We start from the raw sequence: 26,400 nt of genomic DNA, 5'->3' as shown, positions 1-26,400 counted from the left end.
GCCTTAAACAACCCCCGTGAGTTTGCACCGGGGGAATAATTGGCGCACGCGCCCTCAACGGTGTGTGGTGGCCGGAGCCGGCTTTCATCGTCACCACCCGCTGGAACCGGCGTACACCATTACGCGTACGCCGAGCGTCGTTAATGGGTGACGTACACCGCTTGCACTTGTCACGCTGAATCGCCACCGAATTAATCAAGCGACAGGTGCATTTCCAGCGTGGCACGAAAACGAAAAACGAGACGACGAGCTTGCAGAAACGAAACCCGACTGCCTAAGAAGAGTGTAAATAAAAAATACGGAGATTCTCTGAAATTTTAGAGGAAAAAATATCTCAAGAATGCTTTCAAAAATTGTAGTGTCTAAAATTCAAAGGAAAATTTAAAAAGGACGTTTAAAAAATTTAAGATCTTTTAAATGTTCTTCTGTGATATTTGTTAAGCGTTTTTGCATACAAATACATATTAGATGTAATGTATAATATAAAACAGGACAGAAATTACAAAAAATCAACATTTAGAATATCCGATGGAATCTATTTCATTCATATTGTTTTGTTTTATACATATCATAAATAAATAAATAAATATATATATATATATATATATATTAAAAATTTTAGATATATAAATATAAATATTAATAATAAAAATTAATTATATATAAATATAATAAAATCTATTTATATAAAAATAAATATTAATGTATTTAGTCACACGCGCTTACGCACACATAGAACCACGCACAAATTAAAAAGAGAATGAATTTATTTTCGTATATCACATACTGCTGTTCTTTTTATTGAGAAGGAATTCAAATTGTCGAATATTCTAGTCAAAAAGATTCTTATATAAAGAAATGTCTTATATATCATACATCATTCTTTGTTAATATTAAAAAGGTTTAGTCGCTATGACCTACATACTTTATCATATTCACTCTGAAAATGTTAACATTAAAGTAAATGTGCAATTTTATGACGCACTCATAAAGAATAACAGAAAAAATAAAAGAAAAGAAGAAAAACACTTTATTAAATATTAAAAGGCGCTTGAATTTTTATATAGTTACTCTATACACTATTTTTCTTTTTTTAAATTATATCTAGATCAGCTAACAGTCATAAATAAATTTTCTACTTAAAATATTATTTTTTATTATATATCTGTAAAAAAATTCTTTACATACCACTCATGTGTGTTCCACTAAATATTTAAGCACTAAATATATCGCAATTTTGTGTAAAAACAAAGTTAATATAATATCGAATTTTAAGATATCACAGAATGTATAATATCTTCTATACATATACTACACTGAAAAAAAGAGTATTGTTGAAATAACTGAAATTGAACTAACGGTTCAGATTTCTAGTTAATCTTACCAGATTTCCAATTAATTCAACAAGAATTTTTGTTAAATTAATTGGAAATCTGGTAGGTTTAACTAGAATCCGAACCGTTAGTTCACATTTCAGTTAATTCAACTAAATTTTTTTTTCTGTGTACTCTCTACAGATAGACTATAAGTGTAAAAAATCAACCGAATTACTACAATTGTACACTGACAGAAAAGAATGCTTAACTCAAATAAATATTCATTTGAATAGTATCAATAACATATTTTATAGAAAATCAATAATACTTATTTAAAACAAATAATACTTTCTATAATTTAGAAAATATTTCTCATTTAAAATAAATATTATTCATTTTTTATAAAATATGCAATTGATACTATTCAAATGAATATTTATTTGAAGTAAGCATTCTTTTCTGTCAGTATATTTATCTTAAAGAACATGAATCATAAAAAAACTTAAAAGTATCTTATAAATGAGTGTAATTCGATATACCATCAAAAAGTGAGTAGCAGGACAGTGTGAATATCAACGTGTTATACGAGGTCGTGTTGTAATTTTGTATTATATCTTAGAATTTTATCTAATATACTTACTTAGAAATTGGTTAAAAAAAATTATAATAGAATTATTTATGTTTTTTTTCTATAAAATTCTAATTATATTCTCATTAATTAGTATAATAAAAAAATTTATACCTGTTTTTTTTAACAAAATTTAAATAAATTATATCGTGGCAATTTTACTTTAAAAATTTAAATAAAAATTTAATACAAAAGATTACTATACACACAATACTGTCATTAGCTTTTCTTTATCTCTATTATTAAAAATTTAAATTTAAATTACAAAAATGTAAATACACTTTTAGTTTATTTTGATAATATTTTTTATGTTTTATACAATCTTTTTATATTGCTATTTTATATAACAAATTCGTTGATTAAAAGGATAAAATAATAAATAAATGTAAATTACTAAAAGAAACAGATGTTTATTAAAATTAAAATTGATAAATCCGAAATAATTGTTATGTCTGTAATTATGGTAATTCCAAAATGCTAAAATTATTTAACTTTTTACAAGCTATCTGTTTTGAAATTAAATCAAAATTTTAAATAAAAATCAAATGAGAATTCAGTTATGTTAAGGTGTATAATTTGTGCCGCCAAGTGTAATCATATTGAACCATTAGCATTTTTATTTGGCTCCTATATTTGACTTTCCATATTTATTTTTATGACCATAAATTATATCTCCAATTTTATGTAAAAATATGTGTTGCTTTCTTGTCAGTTTTTCTCATATGTTTAATCTCTCAAGTTATTAATTCTCTAGACTCTTGGGAGTTCAAATTTTCAGAACGTTTGGAGCGTCTCTAGACTATGAAATATTAAATTTTTAATAATCTTGATTTTTTTATACTAGACTTTCAATTTCTAAGGCTTCTAAATTTAAATTTGATAGCACTCGATCTCTTAAATATTTCTTAAACAATATAATAGCTTCTAGAATAAGAAGACGTTATCTTATCTTGTAAATTTTTAGATTATTTTAAAGCTTTATTTAAAAATTTTTAGATTCTAGGATTTATTCAATTTTTGTATATTTTCAAAAATAAATGTTATCTCTAATAATATCGACATTTTGCACAAACTTTTAATTGTAATCATAACTCTTCTTGAAATAAGTTTGTTACATTTATCACTCCTGTCAAATTACGCTTTTCTATTCGTGCTGCGTGAACATTCTCACGATTTATTTAAGAGACTTTGCACGTGCAGGAATGTAAGGTGACGTAAACATAAAATCATCAGATAAAATCAGTTAACTGAAATTGTGTTTTGTGAGATCGCAGAAAAAATCCACTATAGTATTTTTATTAATAGTAATTGCATGAGAAGAAATAAAAAGTAAAATTTAGAGATAATATTCTACGAAGATTTACGCCCACTTCGTCTGTACAATTTCAAATACAATTTTAATTATGTTGAAATCACGGTAAAATAATCGAGACGAAAGAGGGAAAGATTTCGTGCACGTCGACCGACGGCTAGTGAGCTTGTTTTCCGAAACTAATGCACAGGGGTGGATCAATAATGAAATGGGGATTGGCTGGGATTTCTCAGCGCCATCCCTCCATGTTGTATGGAACTAGCAACTGTTGCTTTATCCTTCTCATCTTGTTCCGCAATTGAGCCTTAAATCCTGCTTAGATTATGTTACCGTTGCAACGCGATTTGATTACTTTCGTCAAGATTAATCTACATTCAATGACGCGAATAACATTACGGCGTGCTCTCTTGTATGGATTGTAATCTGCTAAATGTAAAATATACTTGAAGTACTAAAATTTAAATAATAATAAAACATTTCAAAATAATGATAACTTTAAAACTGCATTTTTATATTTAAAATATTTTTTTAATATATAATCAATAACATGTTTAATTGTGACAATAAAATTAAAATTAATAACGACAAAGCTGTTTAGAAAGAAAAAATATTTACCTAGTAGAAAAAAATACATTTCTTAAATAAATAATATTGTAAAATTTTTTATAAACAAAGTCATCTAATAAAATGTTTCTTTTTCTCTCGTTTCGTGGAGTTTTGCTAAATTATCGGACAAAAACAAATTTACTTTTTTTTTTAATTTCTGTAGCTTTTTCTTAAAATGCAAATTTATCGCATTAATTCACATGCTCATAAAGTCGTATTATAACATTGGTTACACATGAATTTTAGTTTACATAGTTAACGACAACGGATACCATTTGTTAGCATGTCATAAATGTAAGCAGCTTTGTATAATTATCATCGTTGCATAATAATAAGCAAATTTCGTTGATAGGTGTTAAAGAAAAATGAGGTGTGTGACTTAATCATAGGCATACAATGCTTTGTACATACAGAATAAGACAATACAAAAATGCAGTTTTAAAATTGGTTGAAACAAAATGAAATGAAATAAAACATAACAGTAGGTTGACATAAGTTTATGTCAATTAATTCCTTTTTTTAATCAATAAAATTATGGCCCAACATTAGATGTTAGGTTTGTTCTCCACAGAAATTACCTATGGACATGACTTATTAAGTGCTATTTAAAAAATTATAATTATATAAGATTAAAAAATTTATTATAATTGATTTAAATTAATTTACTATAATTGATAAATTAGTAAAGTTGCACAAATTCATTATAAAAGAGAAAATACAAGATAGAATTTACATATTCTATGGAGAGAAATAGCTACAGAATGAATGATAGCGGTATATATGCAGAATAAAAAAAATTTATTTTATTAAGTGCCCTATATCTGCAGAGATTTCCCATTTTCTATTTAAAATGACAATTAATAATTAATCTTTTATAATCTTGAATTTTATATAAATATTAACCGAAGCGTTCGTATGTAAACATAAAGTATTATACGTAACAAGCAAAAGATTAAAAATTGACCGAAAAGAATCAAGATTAATTTTATCTTGTAAAAATTATTACTTACAAACTGTCAAAACTTATTTCTATCGTATACTGGTACACAATATCCTGTATACATGAGCAATTATCTGTATGTGCGGTAGCAAAGCTATTGGAACACTCTTTTGTACCATGAGAAAAGCATCGATTGAGGTCGGAGATCCGAGAAAGTCATACTCGGAAAATTGGATAAATTCTTGTGCTACTATATAAAGTGAAAATCTAGTTCATCGTTGTTGCGATTTACGCTCAACAATGTCAAATTTGTCAAAATTTCTAAAATTAAAAACAAATTATATTCAAAATTTCTAACTACAAAGAAGAAAAGAGAGTAATTTTGTAAATGTAAATTTATCTTGAGTAATCTATAAATTTATTTTGATATTTTTCGCAATATTTGAAAGTTTTGATAAATATACATATGTATATAATATATGCATATCATATAAAAAGAAACACATATAAATTTATATTATTTATTTAAATTTATTATAAATAATTAATAAATCACAATAGACGAATTTGATTAAAATTCGAATCTAAATTGAATCAATTTTAATTGACTTCTCTTAGGCTCATTAAAATTACAATAAGTATAATTAAACGTAAAGTTTTTAAAAAGTTTATAAAAATGCATTATAGATTTTTATTTAAATGGTTAATAATGTACATAATAATTAGACAATTAATTTTAATGAGTTTTTTATTTTAGCAATAGGGATTAATGCATAATAATTTTGTTTAAACAATAAATTTCTACGCACGTAAACCTTTATTTCATTAAATATTGTTGTACATATGTATTGAATAGAATAACAAATAGAGGTACATTTTTATCAAATCTAAATCGCAAAGAATTTATGCTACATTTTATTATATTGTATTGTTTTTTCAAAGTGTTTTCTAAAAGTTTTGATTCACAATTTACAACTATTATACTCGTAAGTAATTAATTTTTAATAAAACCGATTATCGTATTTCTCTCAATAATGTATGTTAAAATTACCTTTTACCTTATAATTTATGTTTAAACGTACAAACAATTAAAATAAGAGATACAATAGATAAGAAAAAAATTCCTTATCGGTTTATTAGATTTGACGCATTGCATGTAATACATTAAACATAGAGTGTACGCAAAACTTTTTAGAGATGTATTTTCTGTAGTAATGTACCTATGAATGATAGTGGTTTTATAATATCGATGATATAATCTAAGAAAATTTTTATCATCCCAACATTGTTGTAAATAAAATATAACACGCCAAAGTAGAATAAATATACCGATACAATGTGGACAACGTACATTCTGAAATAAATGTTTATTATATAATGTAAACGCAATGAGTTTTACGGCAATTTAAAATAAATTATTAAAAATTGAAGAATTAATTATAATATTAGTTTAATTTTTTAATAAAAACTTAAAATATTTTTAATTAAGTTACGTTAATTTGATTGTATAATAGTTTAATTAATAAAAAATATAATTAAATATGATTAAAATACAATATTAATTGTATAACAATATAATATAATATTAATTGGTTTAATTTAATTTGTATATACTGCTTTAATTTGAGAATTTAAAATAACGTTTTTAATTTCTCTAATAAATAGATAAGACTCAAATCTATAATTACATTTGTAATATATATTATTTAATATACAGAATTTAAAGTAGACATATACTAGAAAATGTCGGGCAAAATAAGAAAAAAATGTATTTATTTGTATAAGTGACAGCGTTAAGTTTTCTGTTATTAGCTGTCTTTTCTGTCATGTGAATATCTTTCTACATAATAGAAAGTGTTTCTCTTACTAATACACAGTTGCTACTTTCTAGAAATGAGAAAAAAGCACTAAAAATTTTTTAGGGAAAAAACCACTCATATTTTTCTTTTGTTTGTTAAAAAACACTGCTGTGTTTTCAGAAAAAAAGCTGAAAAATAACTAATCGAAATTTTACGAAAATGTATTTTTTATGTATAAAAGCATTGTTTGCGAATACTCACATCTTTTGATGTCGACGGGCTTTCGGCAGAGTAGATAAATCTTCTTTCATACAATATTGTCGTGTACCAAGAACAATGTTTTTTAAGTAATCATTTACGTCAACATCGTAAATTATAAATTGAAACATTTCCTGATCTCTTGTTGATAATTCATTGAATATCTCAATCGCGTGATTGTTATAAAATTTCCATTCCCTCGTAGTAAAATATTGCAATACGTCAAGTCCATCTGAGATTCGCTTTTGAATTCTGACCATACTATTTATATATGCAAAAAAAGATAAGTAATAATTTGGAAGAAACATTTTTATGTAGTTATAATAAAATATTATTTAAAAAGGATTGTATATATTACACAATAGATACATTGAATCGAGAAAGTAATTTTTAAAAGACCATTATTAAGAGAAATATTAAGAAGTTTGCAAACTTACAATCTTTTCTGTAGAAATATTAACATCAAAAAATCGATCAAGTATGCGGGGATAATGTGAAAGAAGAAAACAAAAAGATTATGTATAAATTTGCTGCTACGTATGTCGCCATCCGGATACCAAACTTGTCCCTCGAAAGGATACTCATAAATAATAGCTCTACCTTTGTCTAATATTTCTGCCCAGGTGATCACTTTTATATCGCTTTGTGTCATATTGAATACGGGTATGCTTTTCGTTCTACAAATAGGTATAGAAAAAGCAGATGTATAGATATATAAGAACTGTGTAAAATCATATAAAAAGTATTTTAACACATTTAAACATAATAATCATATAAATGTGAAAGAAACTCTATATATCCAAAAAATACATTAAAAACTTATTACTATTTCGTTCAATATCAAATAATCTATAGATTGCTGTGCTAATCAATATTTTTTAATTAAATAAATTTAATGGAAAACTTTGAAAAGTCAAAGATTTTTCATTATAATTTTCGTTTAAGGATGTTTAAACAATAACTTTTTATATTAAACATAAAAAAACAATAATAACAAAAAATATATAAATTATACAAATGTAAACAAACTTATTTTAATTTAAATTAAATTGCGCTTTATTAGTGGAAAAAAACATATATTATAAAGCAAATTAAATTGCTTACGTTTCCTTGCCAGTACCTATTCTGTACGCAATTGCAAGTACAGCACTAATTGCAAAATCGACTGGTATAACTTCGGCATGATGATCACCGTTACAATGCATTGATCTGATAACACCTTTGCCTGCGCCAACAAGCAACCCTGTTGGTCCGTTCAAATTATCGACCCATCCTGGCATTGGTTCCGCGTAAGAAGGTATTACTGTATAAAAAAATTAATTTTTATTCTTCTTTACAATTGTCGAAATATTATTAGTGCGATCTCTGACAATTATTAAAATTTGATAACCACCAATCGACGGTCTAGCGATGCAGCAAGGTAGATTGGGGTATGCTTCGGCCACTAATGTTTCAGCCAAACGTTTTGAATACGTGTAAGTGTTTGGATGCGGATGTAGTAATCTGTAAATAAAAATACAAATATATATAATTTTATATTTTTATCTTTTGTAAATATATAAAATTACTTAATTAAGTTTATTTTAACTTTAGTCAAATCGATTAATTAAAAGAAGCAGTTATTATATATACATTTATAATACTAATACTTTGATTTTAAACACAATTAATGTGTATAATTTTAAATATCTTCAATATATTATAATTTAATTAAACAAAGTAATCACAAAGAAACAACTTAGTTATTATAAATACAGTCACTTAATAATTATAAGTATAAATAAAATTATATTAATATTAGTAAATTATACTCGTCAAATAAGCTTATGATAAATATCATCTATAATATCAGGTTTAAATACTTGGGCGTAATAAGATCTATAGCATCGTCATTTAACCATTGAACAAGTCTCATGACATCGTAAGGGTTATCGGGCGCATCGTAAGTACGTTCACCGAGTTCCTCCTGATCGACGTGACAAAAGGCCGTGCTTAAATGCACAAAGGCCTGAAGGTGCTTCATTTCTTTTGCCAAGTCCAGTATTCTTTTTGTACCTGTCTTAAAGATTATTTGAACTTTATATATTTAGATATTGTTTTTAAGTATTATGCATAGACTTCATTGACATATATATCTTAGTTAAAAGTTCAATTAATTGTATGTTGTTTCAATTTAGTTCGACATTGTCTTATTAATTTCTATTATATAAAATACCACGTAAACATGAAGTTTAAAAATAATCATATAGTATCTGGAAGCCGTGCGTAACATACTTGTTAACAACCAATTACACATATAACACACATAAATGCAATTCTGGATATAAAAGTTGAAATTTCTTCATATAACAATTAATATTTTACCGTGTTCATCTCAATGGCATCTTTTAATTTCGCTTCCAATCGAAGTATCGCTGCGAAATGAAATACCACATGTACTTCATTTATTAGATTTTCACGTTGTTGATCAGTAAGGCCCAAATCAGGCAAGCATACATCGCCATTTAACGGTATCAATTTCGTAAAAAGTTGAGGTTTCTCGTTACGTAATCTTTGAAACAGCTATAAAAATATCAAGTATTATATATATATATATTTATTTATTTATCTATCTATGTGAATAATATTTACGCGTTTTAATCTGTAATTTAATTTTAAGCTACATTATACAATATTAACATAGGTTTTTGGTACCAATTAGTTATGAGTCTATTGTTATCTCTGTGAACCATTGTATTTAGTAAGCAGATAGCATTTTCCGATTCAATTTTGTATGTGAAATGCGAGCGAGGATGATAATTGTTAAAAACATTGACTATATCTAAAAGCTTTGCCCTGGGGAGAATTGCAAAAATATCGTCAACGTATCTATAAAAGCAAAAAACATTAAAGTTAACTAACGATAGATACTGTGTTTCTAAATCCTCCATAACAATATTTGCTAAAATCGGCGAAAGAGGGGACACCATCGGACTACCAATTAAATATTTTATTAACATGGACTCTTACGGGAATCGATAAATTTTCAGGATTTTTCAGTTTTTATTAACGTATTAAACGTAAAAGTAATGAACAGATATTAGTGAAACTTTATAACAATACATCTTAGCTGTCCAGAAAGTACTGTTAAATTTTTTAAACGATGCACTTGCACGTTTGATTGAAATAATTGATAAGATAAGAAAAGCTTACAACAATCGATGTAATACAGCACGTAAGTGTGGTAAATATGTGCTAGTGATATAACACAAATTTTAAGTTGTATTTAGTTATCTAAGGGTGGTGTAATAGTGAAAAATGTTTATTCTCAATTTAAAAAAAAATTATTTCAGTAATGAAGGTAACAGTTTATAGCCAAATTTGTTTTTGTATTTACTATTATTTAAAAAAAAGACAATAAAATGGTTATTTGAATATTTGTCTTTACTTAAACCCCTGTGCCACTTGTTGTGCCTGAGCAGAGGAAAAACCTTAAGTAACGATTCTTAATTAAAATTAAAAAAAATATTAACATTTAAAAATCTCAAAATGTACGACTTTGTTAAATTCAATTGTAAAACAATTTTTACATAAAATCTATAAATATAAAGAAATATAAAAAGCTATATAAAAGATATAACCGCGAGTTTCTCAATCATTTCTTTATGTTTTGACATTAATTAAACAGTAAATAGCAATCAATAAAGATTAATAACAAAATCTAAAAATTAAGTGAATTGATTAAGCCTAAAAAATGCAAATAGTGTTTCATAATATTCCCAATAATTTAGAATATTGCGAAATTATCTTACAATATTATTTAGACTTTTAGATTAAAGAAGAAAATAACATTGGGAGCTTTCCAGCAAGTGACACAAATCGACACAGCAGTATTTTTGTCTTTGTTTAATATTTAGTAAGAGATAAGGACAGAATTACTGCTGTGTTAATTTGTCTCTTGCTGAAAAGCTCCCATTATTTACACAGCTCCTTACAGGTAATTTATACATATCTTCGAGCCGAGTTTCGACATTGCGACCTCTCTTGCTTCGTATGAGAATGTAGATTTTATCGAGATCAGAACATCGGTACAGCAATTTTTCCAAGAGAACTTTACCCATGAATCCGGTAGCGCCGGTGATAAAAATGGTCTTGCCTTCATAGAAGGATTGTATTTCTGTCTTCATTATTTTTTTATTTATGGCTAAAACTAAAACATCAATAAATTTTAGCATATTATAAGATTAAATTAAAATTTAATGTTCTTAATTTTTTATAATAATAAAATTGAAATAAAAAACACACATCATGTTAGAATTTGTATTAGTTTTAGTGTAACGATGATTTACTCTATAAACAACTGCAAACAATTTACCAGCTTGTCAGGAACTCGCAATGGTAAATTAAGATGACATAAGATTTTATTTTTAAAATAATAAATATTAAACAGGATTAGAATGCGTCACATGCATTTGTGTGTGTGTGTGTGTGTGTATGTGAGTATAAACATTAGCAAATTAAAATAATTAAAATATAAATAATTAAGTATAAAATAAGACAAAAAAGAAAAGAGAAAATTTTCATTTATCACAAAAACAAATTATTCTGTGATTATTCTTATTTATATTTATATAAACAGTTTACAAAATATAATAACGCTATGTAAAAATTAAATTATAAAATGGCACTGATCACATTCTACACAAATATATTGTACACAAAACAATTCTACGTGGAAAAACTGTGCATAAGAATTGCATCCTTGAAAATTATCCTTGAATTAAAAATTGCATACGGATATATTGTGCGTAAAAAAATTGTCCACTACATAGTTTTTCTACGCACAATATATCCGTGTGCAATTTTTAATTCAAGGATAATTTTCAAGGATGCAATTCTTATGCACAGTTTTTCCACGTAGAATTGTTTTGTGTACAATATATTTGTGTAGAATATGATCAGTGCCATTTTATAATTTAATTTTTACATAGCGTTATTATATTTTGTAAACTGTTTATATAAATATAAATAAGAATAATCACAGAATAATTTGTTTTTGTGATAAATTAAAATTTTCTCTTTTCTTTTTTGTCTTATTTTATACTTAATTATTTATATTTTAATTATTTTAATGTTTTTAATTTAAGGATAATTCTTATGCACAGTTTTTCCACGCAGAATTTTTTTGTGTACAATACATTTGTGTAGAATATTCTGATCGTATACAATTATTTTGTGTAGAATATGATCAGTGCTGTTTAAGATGATCTATAATTTGTGTCAAAAAATTTAAATATAATAAAATGGAATTTTATTATATTTATGTTTTATGTGCTATGTAATATAATAAACATATAAATAAAAATATAAAATATAATTTTAAAAACAATTACAAATTAGGTTACTAATATCCGATCTAAATTACAGGACGTTTAAAATGGATTTTAAAGAATAAAATCCAACGTTTTATATGAGAATGCGATAATGGAAATTAATCAACTACTCAGACAATAAACATATCTATAAGATGTCAAAATATATTTTAAAAACATCTTTTTAACTTGTATTGTCTGAAAGACGTCATTAAGATATCTTTTTGATGTTTTTTAGACATTACATGTTGTTTACATGCAGATACAGATTTTCAACAAAAAATGTTAAAACTATTGATTTATTAAAATATTATAAATTTGAACAAAAATTGTTTTGGATAAAGAGAAGATTATTGGTAATTGGCAATTCAAATAATTCTATTTCGAAGTAATGTTGCAGCAAGTGAGAGTAATACAAAATATCAAATACCTGTCAATATTCCACACGTTTGATTTAATCCGATCGCCTATGATTAATATGATATTCTTGTTACCTTTGGGAATGGATCACACTATTCCGTGCTCACGAACTTACTGAGCTTCTTTGTAATCCGTATTGAAAGTTGTACTGTTGTAGAACGACCTTCTGATCTCTCTCCTTCTGCGTTCCTTCCTTACCCACCTGCTTGTAATTGTAGCTACACGCACCAGCACAAATTCTGAACTCCTTGTTCTCTTTACATTAATTTTCCAGTCATTATTTGTCGACTAAAATAGAAAATATAAACTGGATTATAAGTAATACATTATAGAAGTCTTGTCTTGAGCTTGAGGAAATGAAACAAAAAAAAAAACATGCGTCTTTCACAGATTAATATATACTTTTTACTATCAAACTAATTATTTGCTGTATTTCTTGCAAATAATTGATTTTAATGCTTATTTGAAATAATTATATATTTGCAACAGTTGCAAAAATTAGAAATTTATCTATTATATCTGTTTAAACTTTAAATAGTTGAAATTATAATAGACTGTCATAACATTATGCCAGAAAATTCCATGATTTGCCAGAAAAGTCAAATAAACTAAAAAAATTAGACGCAATAGATCTTAAAGAAAATTTTGATTTAATTGCAAAACTTATACACTGTGTGTCATAGAATTCTAAAAATGTGCGCGAAAATCAAGATAATCATCATTGGTTATTTAGTCACGGACTCATATTCTCAATTTTTACATGATTCAAAAACACACATTCAGTTTCAGGTGAGTGCGAATGAAGGATGTAGTAGACATAAGAAAACCTTTCGTTTTGTTAATCTGTTTTTCACCCGTTGTGCACATCAGGAAAAGTCTTTGTTGTGACTCCGACAGGGATAATCAATCGGGGGAGCTTAAAAAATATTTAACCTACTAATTTTTTTTTCACAAAAGTTTTTTTTTATTTCTTGCTTTGATTTTATTAGTTTTAAAACAAAGGAGAGAGTAAGGTGCAGAAAACGCATGAGCGGAGTACAGGGGAAAGGCTTCGTTTCTTTGCTTTGCTTTGTAAGCAGGGGAGGTGTAAAAAAGGGATAAAAAATTTAAAAATGCACCATGCTTTCTGATTAATATGGAATAAAGTTTGTGAAAAGTCGTGAAGTTATTATATGGTATAGAGAACGCGTGGGCGGGGATCATAAAAAAACAATGGTACATTTTCAAATCTTTTTTACCCTTTTTTACACCTTTCCGTACAATTTTTCAATTTTACAACAAAATACACTATTTTATAAAAAAAATTTTGAAAAACTTCAAAATTGAGAACAGCCACTATTCTAAACAATTACCAAACTTAGTTACGTAATACATAGAATATTAATTTGAAACATTGTTATATAATATCTGGTTTTAGCATTGAGAAGATACCACTTAAGAAAAAAAATTATTATGGTTAATATTTACAAAACTTCAACATAAATCAATTTGTAAAACATTAATTATTGGATAATTTCAAGGCATAGCAAAACTGTATTAAATATAAAAATTATTAAATTTTTATTATAATTGTTTAATATAAAAATGATAAAGAAAAATAAAAGAGACAATAGGAAAAAATTATTAAAATTAGATTGTAAGAAAATAAAATAATACTAAAAAAAGGTAATTACAAAAATTTCTTGTAAGATAAAAATTCTTCTTAACAAAAATTACAAATAATTAAGATATTATAAAAATGGCCAAATTATTTCTTAATTGAAATAATTAATTACATTCAACAAATTATAGATAAACAGCGAACTTATGTCTAGTGTATATCATATTTTCTTTCTTTTTATATGTTGACAAATTCATGCTGACAACGTTCATATTATTGTGTGAGTATTAAACATTTTTGAATCAGTAGAATATACATACGTTCCACCTTTTCTCTCTGTTTTTTAATGTTCCGTATCTTATATTTATCTTCATTGATAAAATTATATAATTTGTAACAAAGAAGAAAAGATAACGGTGAAAGCAAGTTATACGCAAAAGGTAATGTGCAAATAATAATTTATACAATTTATTGTATAAATGTATTTAAAAATAATATTACTGTACGTTTCGGCTTTTTCTTCGAGCCATCTTCAGCATCGTACACAATTAAATTTAAATTAAAAAACTACCGATCTCGAGATGGAATGCTCCCCTCAATTAAGAAATGTCAAGATATGAGCTGATAGGTATAGATATAGTAAACATGGTTCCACTATAATCGAGTTGTAATTAGTAATTGGTAAATATAGTTTTAAATGAGAGAAAAGCTTACCTTAGGATCAGCAACTGTTGGTGTGATTAGATATGAAATTCGGAAATGAAACGCCACACATAATATAATGAGGGCTGAGTTCAGGGAGACGCTATTGGCGCTAAAAGTATCATTTTATCGGAGCTCTGCAAAATTTGAGTGCAAATAAACGTGTAGGCAATTGGAATTGTAGGCAAACGGGACCCAGCCATATAAATCACTAATCGACTTCTGTTAAGTCATTAAAATTACGATAAGTATAATTAAATGTAAAATTTTTTTAAAATTTATAAAAATGCATTATACATAGATTTTTATTTAAATGTTTAATAATGTACATGATAAATTAAGCAATTTGTTTTAATGAGTTTTTTATTTTAGTAATAGGGATTAATGCATAATAATTTTTCTCAAACAATAAATTTTGACGCACATGAACCTTTATTCCATTAAATATTTTTGTACATATATACTGAATAGTACAAAATATAAAGATACATTTTTATCAAATCTAAATTGCAAAAAACTTACATTTTATTTTGTATTGTGTATACATATTATTTTTTCAAAGTGTTTTCTAAAAGCCTACGTTTTAATTCATAATCTACAACTATTACTCGTAAGTAGTTCGTTTTTAATAAAATCAATTATCGTAATTGTTTCATTAACGTATGTTAAAATTACCTTTTACCTTATAATTTATGTTTAAACGTACAAACGATTAAAATAAGAGATACAATAGATAAGAAAAAAATTCCATATCGGTTTATTGGATTTGACGAATTGCATGTAATACATTAAACATAGAGTGTACGTAAAACTTCTTAAAGATGTATTTTCTGTAGTAATGTACCTATGAATGGTAGTGGTTTTATAATATCGATGATATAATCTAAGAAAATTTTTATCATCCCAACATTGTTGTAAATAAAATATAACACGCCAAAGTAGAATAAATATACCGATACAATGTGGACAACGTACATTCTGAAATAAATGTTTATTATATAATGTAAACTTAATATGTTCTACGGCAATTTAAAATAAATTATTAAAAATTGAAGAATTAATTATAATATTAGTTTAATTTTTTAATAAAAACTTAAAATATTTTTAATTAAGTTACGTTAATTTGGTTGTATAATAGTTTAATTAATAAAAAATATGATTAAGTATGATTAAAATACAATATTAATTGTATAACAATATAACATAATATTAATTGGTTTAATTTAATTTGTATATACTGCTTTAATTTAAGAATTTAAAATAACGTTTTTAATTTTTCTAATAAATAGATAAGACTTAAATCTATAATTACATTTGTAATATATATTATCTAATATACAGAATTTAAAGTAGACATATACTAGAAAATGTCCGGCAAAATAAGAAAAAAAAGTATTTATTTGTATAAGTGACAGCGTTAAGTTTTCTTTTATTAGCTGTCTTTTCTGTCATGTGAATATCTTTCTACATAATAAAAAGTGTTTCTCTTACTAATACGCAATTGCTACTTTCTAGAAATGAGAAAAAAGCACTAAAAATTTTGGGGGGAAAAAACCACTCATATTTTTTTTTTGTTTGATAAAAAACACTGCTGTGTTTTCAGAAAAAAGCTGAAAAATAACTAATCGAAATTTTACGGAAATGTATTTTTTATGTATAAAAGCATTGTTTGTGAATACTCACATTTTTTGATGTCGACGGGCTTTCGGCAGAGTAGATAAATCTTCTTTCATACAATATTGTCGTGTACCAAGAACAATGTTTTTTAAGTAATCATTTACGTCAACATCGTAAATTACAAATTGAAACATTTCCTGATCTCTTGTTGATAATTCATTGAATATCTCAATCACGTGATTGTTATAAAATTTCCATTCCCTCGTAGTAAAATATTGCAATACGTCAAGTCCATTTGAAATTCGCTTTTGAATTCTGACCATACTATTTATATATGCAAAAAAAGATAAATAATAATTAGGAAGAAACATTTTTATGTAATCATAATAAAATATTATTTAAAAAAAATTGTATATATTACACAATAAATACATTGAATCCAGAAAGTAATTTTTAAAAGACCATTATTAAGAGAAATATTAAGAAGTTTGCAAACTTACAATCTTTTCTGTAGAAATATTAACATCAGAAAATCGATCAAGTATGCGGGGATAATGTGAAAGAAGAAAACAAAAAGATTATGTATAAATTTGCTGCTACGTATGTCGCCATCCGGATACCAAACTTGTCCCTCGAAGGGATACTCATGAATAGTAGCTCTACCTCTGTCTAATATTTCTGCCCAAGTGATTGGCCTTGTATCGCTTTGTGTTATATTGAATACGGATATGCTTTTTGTTCTACAAATAGGTATAGAAAAAGCAGATGTATAGATATATAAGAACAGTTTAAAATCAAATAAAAAGTATTTTAACACATTTAAACATAATAATCATATAAATGTGAAAAAAGTCTATATATCCAAAGAATACATTGAAAACTTGATATTATTTTGTTTAATATCAAATAATTTATATGTTGCTATGCTAATCAATATTTTTTAATAAAATAAGTTTAATAGAAAACTTTGAAAGGTCAGAAATTTTTCTTTGTAATTTTTGTTTAAGTATGTTTAATTAATAACTTTTTATATTAAACATAAAAAACAATAATAACAAAAAATATATAAATTATACAAATGTAAACAAACTTATTTTAATTTAAATTAAATTGCGCTTTATTAGCGAAAAAAAAACATATATAACATTATAAAGCAAATTAAACTGCTTACGTTTCCTTGCCAGTACCAATTCTGTACGCAATCGCAAGTACAGCATTAATTGCGAAATCGACTGGTATAACTTCGGCATGATAATCACCATTACAATGCATTGATCTGATAACACCTTTGCCTGCGCCAACGAGTAATCCTGTTGGACCGTTCAAATTGTCAACCCATCCTGGCATTGGTTCCGCGTAAGAAGGTGTTACTGTATAAAAAAAATTATTTTTTATTTTTCCTCACAATTGTTGTAATATTATTAGTGCGATCTCTGACAATCATTAAAATTTGATAATCACCAATCGACGGTCTAGCGATGCAGCAAGGTAGATTGGGGTATGCTTCGGCCACCAATGTTTCAGCCAAACGTTTTGAATACGTGTAAGTGTTTGGATGCGGATGTAGTAATCTGTAAATAAAAATACAAATATATATAATTTTATATTTTTATTTTTTGTAAATATATAAAATTTCTTAATTAAATTTATTTTAACTTTAGTCAAATCAATTAATTAAAAGAAGCAGTTATTATATATACGTTTATAATACTAATACTTTGATTTTAAACAACATTAATGTGTATAATTTTAAATATCTTTAATATATTATAATTTAATTAAACAAAGTAGTCACAAAGAAACAACTTAATTATTATAAATGCAGTCACTAAATAATTATAAGTATAAATAAAATTATATTAATATGAGTAAATTATACTCGTCAAATACGCTTATGATAAATATCATCTATAATATCAGGTTTAAATACTTGGGCGTAATAAGATCTATAGCATCGTCATTTAACCATTGAACAAGTCTCATGACATCGTAAGGGTTATCGGGCGCATCGTAAGTACGTTCACCGAGTTCCTCCTGATCGACGTGACAAAAGGCCGTGCTTAAATGCACAAAGGCCTGAAGGTGCTTCATTTCTTTTGCCAAGTCCAGTATTCTTTTTGTACCTGTCTTAAAGATTATTTGAACTTTATATATTTAGATATTGTTTTTAAGTATTATGCATAGACTTCATTGACATATATATCTTAGTTAAAAGTTCAATTAATTGTATGTTGTTTCAATTTAGTTCGACATTGTCTTATTAATTTCTATTATATAAAATACCACGTAAACATGAAGTTTAAAAATAATCATATAGTATCTGGAAGCCGTGCGTAACATACTTGTTAACAACCAATTACACATATAACACACATAAATGCAATTCTGGATATAAAAGTTGAAATTTCTTCATATAACAATTAATATTTTACCGTGTTCATCTCAATGGCATCTTTTAATTTCGCCTCAAATCGAAGTATCGCTGCGAAATGAAATACCACATGTACTTCATTTATTAGATTTTCACGTTGTTGATCAGTAAGGCCCAAATCAGGCAAGCATACATCGCCATTTAACGGTATCAATTTCGTAAAAAGTTGAGGTTTCTCGTTATGTAATCTTTGAAACAGCTATAAAAATATCAATTATTATATATACATATTTATTTATTTATCTATTTATGTGAATAATATTTACGTGTTTTAATCTGTAATTTGATTTTAAGCTACAATATACACTCACTTGCAAAAAAAACGGACCATTTAATTTTTTTTAAATTATTTAATAACGACAACTCTGCCAAAAATTATCATACGGTGATGGACCAAAGCTCAAATTAAAGCTTCAATTTTCCTTTTGAAAACCATATAAGTCGTAAATGAGTTACAACAAACATTTTACAAAATAACAAACGTCAAAAATACTGCTTAAAAAATGGGAAAAAATTTTTTTTAATCATTGCACAGCTCAAGAGAGTCAGCTCTTTGGTTTAAAAATGTATGTGTTTTTAATGTTATTTATTTTTGACATCTTTGGAACATTTTTCTATGATTTATTTTAACAGAGCTACATTGTTTTGAAAAAAAATGTTACAAAAAATTTTTTATCAAAAATCAGCAATTCGTGAACAAATTATCAGTAAAAAACTTTTTCAAAAAGGAAATGAAAACTTCAAAGTTAAAAAATTTGTTCTTCTTGAAAGTAAATAGTCAGATTTAAATACCGTGTGAGTGTATACATGTATGCATCCTGCTCTTGGCATTATCCAGAATCAACGACATGGACATAGCAAAAATCTAATCTTTTGTGTAAATTTTTAAGTAAATTTTTATGACATTTGAAATTCTTTACATTATATTATGTAACTTAACATTATACTATGTACATTTTTACAATACAATAATATTATAAGGATTTATAGTTGCACGGGGTACAATAGTATTCTTTAAGGGAGTTCCGCTGCTAAACCAAAATAAACAAATTATCACCAAACTTTGTAGAGAAGTTCATATTAGTGATATAAATTGACTGTCAAAATTTCAGAAATAAAAGCTGAACTAGTTACTTATAGATATTAAATATTTTTTCAATAGGCAGGTTTATAACATGTCCCAACTGGCAGGATAATTTATTAAAAAATCATTAACACGACGTTTCGACCATTCGGTTTGTGATCTTTCTTAAGTACATAGATTGCTGAACATACATAGCGTCAAAACCGTGAAAACAAATGAATAATGCAGAAAACTTAACGAGATCTCTTGAGTGAAGTACAAAAGAAAAAAAGAATGCAAACAGTATTCGGTGTCAAATTATAAAAGGTATAAAAAAAAATGTCATTATGAGTTAAAACGATTGTCGGTGGAATACATGTCACAAAATTATGTCCGTACAGAGCGGTGGTTAATAGTATGAATAACGACGATAGAAATAAGCAAGCGACACAAGGAAACAAAGCAAACACATTAGTAGGTCGAAAATTTAAAGATCATACACAATCACATGTTCATAATAATGCCATCGTATATCGTGTTTAAATTCTCCGTGTCCTTCTGCAGATTTAAAGTATTGTCACATTTACAAGTTTTGTAACATTTCTTTATTAAAACCATTTCAGCAATTTCCTTCTTTCGCGGATGTTTCTCTTTATGTAATATTTCGACCAATTAAATTGATGGTCATTCGAGATGCGGTGATTAGTAATCACCGAATAGTTTTGTGTGGGTCCACTAATATTGCGTTGGTGTTTTTTTATTCTGGTTTGCAAATGTCGTTTAGTTTGACCTATGTACGACGCACCGCAATCCATGCAATTGATTTGATAAATTAACTCCGTTTGTTTTTCCACAGGTAGTCCATCTTTACCCCTTTTTATAACAGTCGAGTTTTTTAGGAACTGTGTAAATTATGTCGAGATTCTGTTCTCTTAGAATACGACCCAATTTATCACTATGACACGTAAAGATGTACATACAATTTTTTGTGTTCAAAAACAATTCAGAATTACCGTTGATTATACCGTGTGCCGGTATACAAGTTCCTTAACGCGTTTGCTTATATGTTTCTTAATTAAGTTGATTGAAAAACAGTTGTTGGAGAGAATTTCTTCATACTATTTTAATATTAGACTCATGAAAACGTTTGTCGGACAAGAGAATGGTATGATCTGTGAAATTTATAATAGTTGATTTTATAATTAAGAGGATGGCTAGAGAAGAAATTAATGTAACGTCCCGAAAACGTAGGTTTTCGGTACCAATTAGTTATGAGTCTATTGTTATCTCTGTGAACCGTTGTACTTAGTAAGCAGCATTTTCCGATTCAATTTCGTATATGAAATGCAAGCAAGAATGATAATTGTTAAAAACATTACTATATAACATGACTATATCTAAAAGCTTTGCCCTGGGGAGAATTGCAAAAATATCGTCAACGTATCTATAAAAGCAAAAAACATTAAAGTTAACTAACGATAGATACTGTATTTCTAAATCTTCCAATATTCGCTAAAATCGGCAAAAGAGGGGACCCCATCGGACAACTAATTAAATATTTTATTAACATGGACTCTTACGGGAATCGATAAATTTTCAGGATTTTTCAGTTTTTATTAACGTATTAAACGTAAAAGTAATGAACAGATGTTAGTGAAACTTTATAACGATACATCTTAGCTGTCCAGAAAGTACTGTTAAATTTTTTAAACGATGCACTTGCACGTTTAATTGAAATAATTGATAAGATAAGAAAAGCTTACAACGATCGATGTAATACAGCACGTAAGTGTGGTAAATATGTGCTAGTGATATAACACAAATTTTAAGTTGTATTTAGTTATCTAAGGGTGGTGTAATAGTGAAAAATGTTTATTCTCAATTTAAAAAAAAATTATTTCAGTAATGAAGGTAACAGTTTATAGCCAAATTTGTTTTTGTATTTACCATTATTTAAAAAAAAAGACAATAAAATGGTTACTTGAATATTTTTCTTTACTTGAACCCTTGTGCCACTTGTGCCTAAGCAGAGGAAAAACCTTAAGTAAAGATTTTTAATTAAAATTTAAAAAAATATTAACATTTAAAAATCTCAAAATGTACGACTTTGTTAAATTCAATTGTAAAACAATTTTTACATAAAATCTATAAATATAAAGAAATATAGAAAGCTATATAAAAGATATAACCGCGAGTTTCTCAATCATTTCTTTATGTTTTGACATTAATTAAACAGTAAATAGCAATCAATAAAGATTTATAACAAAATCTAAAAATTAAGTGAATTGATTAAGCCTAAAAAGAGGCAAATAATGTTTCATAATATTCCCAATAATTTAGAATACTGCGATATTATCTTACAATATTATTTAGACTTTTAGATTAAAGAAGAAAATAACATTGGGAGCTTTCCAGCAAGTGACACAAATCGACACAGCAGTATTTTTGTCTTTGTTTAATATTTAGTAAGAGATAAGGACAGAATTACTGCTGTGTTAATTTGTCTCTTGCTGAAAAGCTCCCATTATTTACACAGCTCCTTACAGGTAATTTATACATATCTTCGAGCCGAGTTTCGACATTGCGACCTCTCTTGCTTCGTATGAGAATGTAGATTTTATCGAGATCAGAACATCGGTACAGCAATTTTTCCAAGAGAACTTTACCCATGAATCCGGTAGCGCCGGTGATAAAAATGGTCTTGCCTTCATAGAAGGATTGTATTTCTGTCTTCATTATTTTTTTATATATGGCTAAAACTAAAACACCAAGAAATTTTATCATAAGATTGAGTTGAAATTTAATGTTCTTAATTTTTTATAATAATAAAATTGAAATTAAAAACATGATTTTTCCAGTTCTTGTTTTCAAAAATACCAGTGATAGTGATAGCAAACTTTATTAAAGAATAATTATTAGAGTTCTTAAATGTAAAATCTTAATTATATTGATGTAAAGAAAACAATAAAGAAAACATTATCTTTATAAAACTCAAAAAATAGGACAAGAAAAAACTAGAACAAATTGTTCTGCTAAAAAATTTCAAGGTTTTTTTAAAGATTAAACATATTAATCTAGATAAACAAATAAATAAATAAAAGAAAAGAAAGAATTAGTAAAATAAAAAAAATATATAATAATTACATAAATTTAATCTGTATTAATTTTAATATTGCTTATTGCAAGCGTTATAACTAAGCGAAACACTGCATATTATCATACACATTTCTTTAAATTCTCTATAATTATTTTCTTTCTGTTACACAGGGTAAGTAATAAATTTCGTAAATTGACTCCAAGCCTCACACAAACTTACAACTAATTGTTACATCACACATTATGTTAAAATTTGTATTAGTTTTAACGTAACGATGATTTACTCTGTAAACAACCAGATTGTCAGGAACTCGCAATGGTAAATTGAGCTGACATAAGATTTTATTTTTTAAAGAATAAATATTAAACAGGATTAAAATGCGTCATATGCATTTGTGTGTGTGTGTGTGTGTATGTGTGTATAAACATTAATAAATTAAAATAATTAAAATAAAAATAGTTAAGTAAAAAATAAGACAAAAAAGAAGAGAGAAAATTTTTAATTTATCACAAAAACTAATTATTCTGTGATTATTCTTATTTATATTTATATAAACAGTTTATAAAATATAATAACGCTATTATATGTAAAAATAAAATTATAAAATGGCATTCATCATATTTTACACAAATATATTGTGCACAAAAAAATTCTACGTGGAAAAACTGTGCACAAGAATTATCCTTGAATTAAAAATTGCACACGTGTTTCTACACGGTTTTTCTACACACAATATACCCGTGCAATTTTTAATTCAAGGATAATTTTTGTGCACCGTTTTTCCACGTAGAATTTTTTTGTGCATAAAATATTTGTTTAGAATATTCTGATCGTGTACAATTATTTTGTGTAGAATATGATCAGTGTCGTTTAAGATGATCTATAATTTGTGTCAGAAAATTTAAATATAATAAAATAGAATTTTATTATATTTATGTTTTATGTGCCATGTAATATAATAAACATGTAAATAAAAATATAAAATATAAGTCTAAAAACAATTACAAATTTTACTAATATCCGATCTAAATTACAAGTCGTTAAAAATGGATTTAAGAAGTAAAATCTGACGTTTATATGAGAATGCCATAATGGAGATTAAGGAACTACATAAACAATAAGCATATGTACAAGATGTCAAAAAGATATTTTAAAAACATCTTGCATTGTCTGAAAGACGTCATTAACATATCTTTTTGATGTTTTTTATACATTACATGTTGTCTACATGTAGATACAGATTTTCAACAAAAAATGTTAAAACTATTGATTTATTAAAATATTATAAATATTAACAAAAATTATTTCAGATAAAAAGAAGGTTATTGGTAATTGGCAATAAAAGTAATCCTATTTTAAAGTAATGTTGCACAGCAAGTGAGAGTAACACAAAATATTAAATACCTGTCAATATTTCACAGGTTTGATTTAATCCAATCGCCTATGATTAATATGATATTCTTGTTACCTTTGGAAATGGATCACACTATTCACTGCTCACGAACTTACTGAGTTTCTTTGTAATCCGTATTGGAAGTTGTACTGTTGTAGAACGACCTGCTGATCTCTCTCTTTCTGTGTTCCTTTTTTTCTCACCTGCATGTAATTGTAGCTACACACACCAGCACACATTCTAAACTTTTTGTTCTCTTTACATTAATTTTCCAGTCATTATTTCGTATAAAATTAAAATAGAAAACTGGTTTATAAATAATACATTATAAAAGTCTTGTCTTCGAGAAAATGAAACAAAAAGATCTTGCGTCCTTCATAGATTAATATATACTTTTTACTATCAAACCAATTATTTGCTGTATTTCTTCCAAGTAATTGATTTTAATGCTTATATTTAAAATAATTATATATTTGCAACAGTTGCAAAAACTAGAAATTTATTTATTATATCTATTTAAATTTTAAATAGTTTAAATCATAATAGAATGTCATAACATTATGCCACAAAATTCCATGACGTCAAATGAACTAAGAAAGTTAGACGAACTAAATCAGAGTTTTTTTTAAGATCTATTGCGTCTAACTTTTTTAGTTTATTTGACGTCATGGAATTCTGTGGCATAATGTTATGACAGTCTATTATGATCATATAATTCTGAAAATGTGCGCGAAAATCAAGATAATCATCATTGGTTATTTAGTCACGGACTCATATCCTCAATTTCTACATGATTCAAAAACACACATTCAGTTTCAGGTGATTGCGAATGGAGGATGTAGTAGACATGAAAAAATCTTTCGTTTTGTTAATCTGTTTCTCATCCGTTGTGCGCATCAGGAAAAGTCTTTGTTGTGACTCCGACAGTGATAATCAATCGGAGGAGCCTAAAAAATATTTAACCTACTAATTTTTTTTTACAAAAGTTTTTTTTTTATTTCTTGCTTCGATTTTATTAGTTTTAAAACAGAAGAGAGAGTATGGTGCTGAAAACGCATGAGCGGAGTACAGGGGAGAGGCTTCGTTTCTTTGCTTTGCTTTGTAAGCAGGGGGAGGTGTAAAAAAAGGATTAAAAATTTAAAAATGCACCATTGCTTTCTAATTAATATGAAATGAAGTTGAAACAAAAATTATAAATAATTAGGATATTATAAAAATGGCAAAATTATTTCTTAATTAAAATAATCATTTACATTCAGCAAATTACAGATAAACAGCAAACTTGTGACTAGAGTATCATATTTTCTTTCTTTTTATATGTTGACAAATTTATACTGACAACGTTTACATTATTGTGTGAGTATTAATCATTTTTGGAGCAGTACAATATATACGTTCCATCTTTTCTCTCTGTTTTTTTAATGTTCCGTATCTTATATTTGTCTGTATTGATAAAATATTATATAATTTGTGACAAAGATGAAAAGATAACGATGAAAGCAAGTTACACGCAAAAGGTAATGTGCAAATAATATTTAATACAATTATTAAATGTATTTAAAAATAATATTAATGTATTATATGATTAAACGTTTCGGTTTTTTCTTTGAGCCATCTTCAGCATGGTATACAATCAAATTAAAAATAAAAAATTATTGATCTTGAGATGGAATGCTCCCTTTAATTAAGAAATGTCAAGATATGAGCTGATATGTATATATAGTGAACGTGGTTTCACTATAATCGAGTTGTTATTAGTAATTGGTGAAATAATATAATTTTAAATAAGAGAAAAAACTCACCTCAGGATCAGCAACTGTAGGTGTGATTAGATATGAAATTCGGAAATGGAACGCCACACATAATA

At 26.3% G+C, this 26,400-nt stretch overlaps 2 protein-coding genes across 4 annotated transcripts; both read right to left on the bottom strand.

Moving 5' to 3' along the window:
• Positions 1-5,600: 5,600 nt before the first annotated feature.
• LOC105840417 (putative fatty acyl-CoA reductase CG5065) lies at positions 5,601-13,084 on the bottom strand. The gene is made up of 9 exons (XM_036293741.1): positions 12,641-13,084; positions 10,834-11,048; positions 9,224-9,421; positions 8,722-8,918; positions 8,253-8,362; positions 7,964-8,162; positions 7,297-7,536; positions 6,863-7,120; positions 5,601-6,156 (listed from the first exon to the last, which is right to left on the bottom strand). Exons 2-9 carry the CDS (start codon positions 11,023-11,025, stop codon positions 5,994-5,996), a joined length of 1,557 nt encoding a protein of 518 aa, XP_036149634.1. The 5' UTR covers positions 11,026-11,048; positions 12,641-13,084; the 3' UTR covers positions 5,601-5,993.
• A 2,355-nt stretch (positions 13,085-15,439) lies between these two features.
• Positions 15,440-24,645, bottom strand: LOC118647865 (putative fatty acyl-CoA reductase CG5065). 3 transcript variants are annotated; one of them, XM_036293738.1, is made up of 9 exons: positions 24,545-24,645; positions 22,588-22,802; positions 18,982-19,179; positions 18,480-18,676; positions 18,011-18,120; positions 17,721-17,919; positions 17,050-17,289; positions 16,616-16,873; positions 15,440-15,910 (listed from the first exon to the last, which is right to left on the bottom strand). In XM_036293738.1, exons 2-9 carry the CDS (start codon positions 22,777-22,779, stop codon positions 15,748-15,750), a joined length of 1,557 nt encoding a protein of 518 aa, XP_036149631.1. In that variant the 5' UTR covers positions 22,780-22,802; positions 24,545-24,645; the 3' UTR covers positions 15,440-15,747. The 3 variants fall into 3 exon arrangements, with proteins under 3 accessions (XP_036149631.1, XP_036149630.1, XP_036149632.1); XM_036293737.1 differs by lacking the exon at positions 24,545-24,645 and having other exon boundaries at positions 22,588-22,900; XM_036293739.1 differs by lacking the exons at positions 18,982-19,179; positions 24,545-24,645 and having other exon boundaries at positions 22,588-22,900.
• Between the last annotated feature and the right edge of the window lie 1,755 nt (positions 24,646-26,400).

The sequence above is a fragment of the Monomorium pharaonis genome, chromosome 11 (genome assembly GCF_013373865.1).
Source record: "Monomorium pharaonis isolate MP-MQ-018 chromosome 11, ASM1337386v2, whole genome shotgun sequence".
In the NCBI taxonomy this organism is placed as follows: Eukaryota; Metazoa; Arthropoda; class Insecta; order Hymenoptera; family Formicidae; genus Monomorium; species Monomorium pharaonis.
The sequence above is the reverse complement of the archived record's forward strand: the minus strand, read 5'-3'. Positions and strand labels throughout refer to the sequence as shown.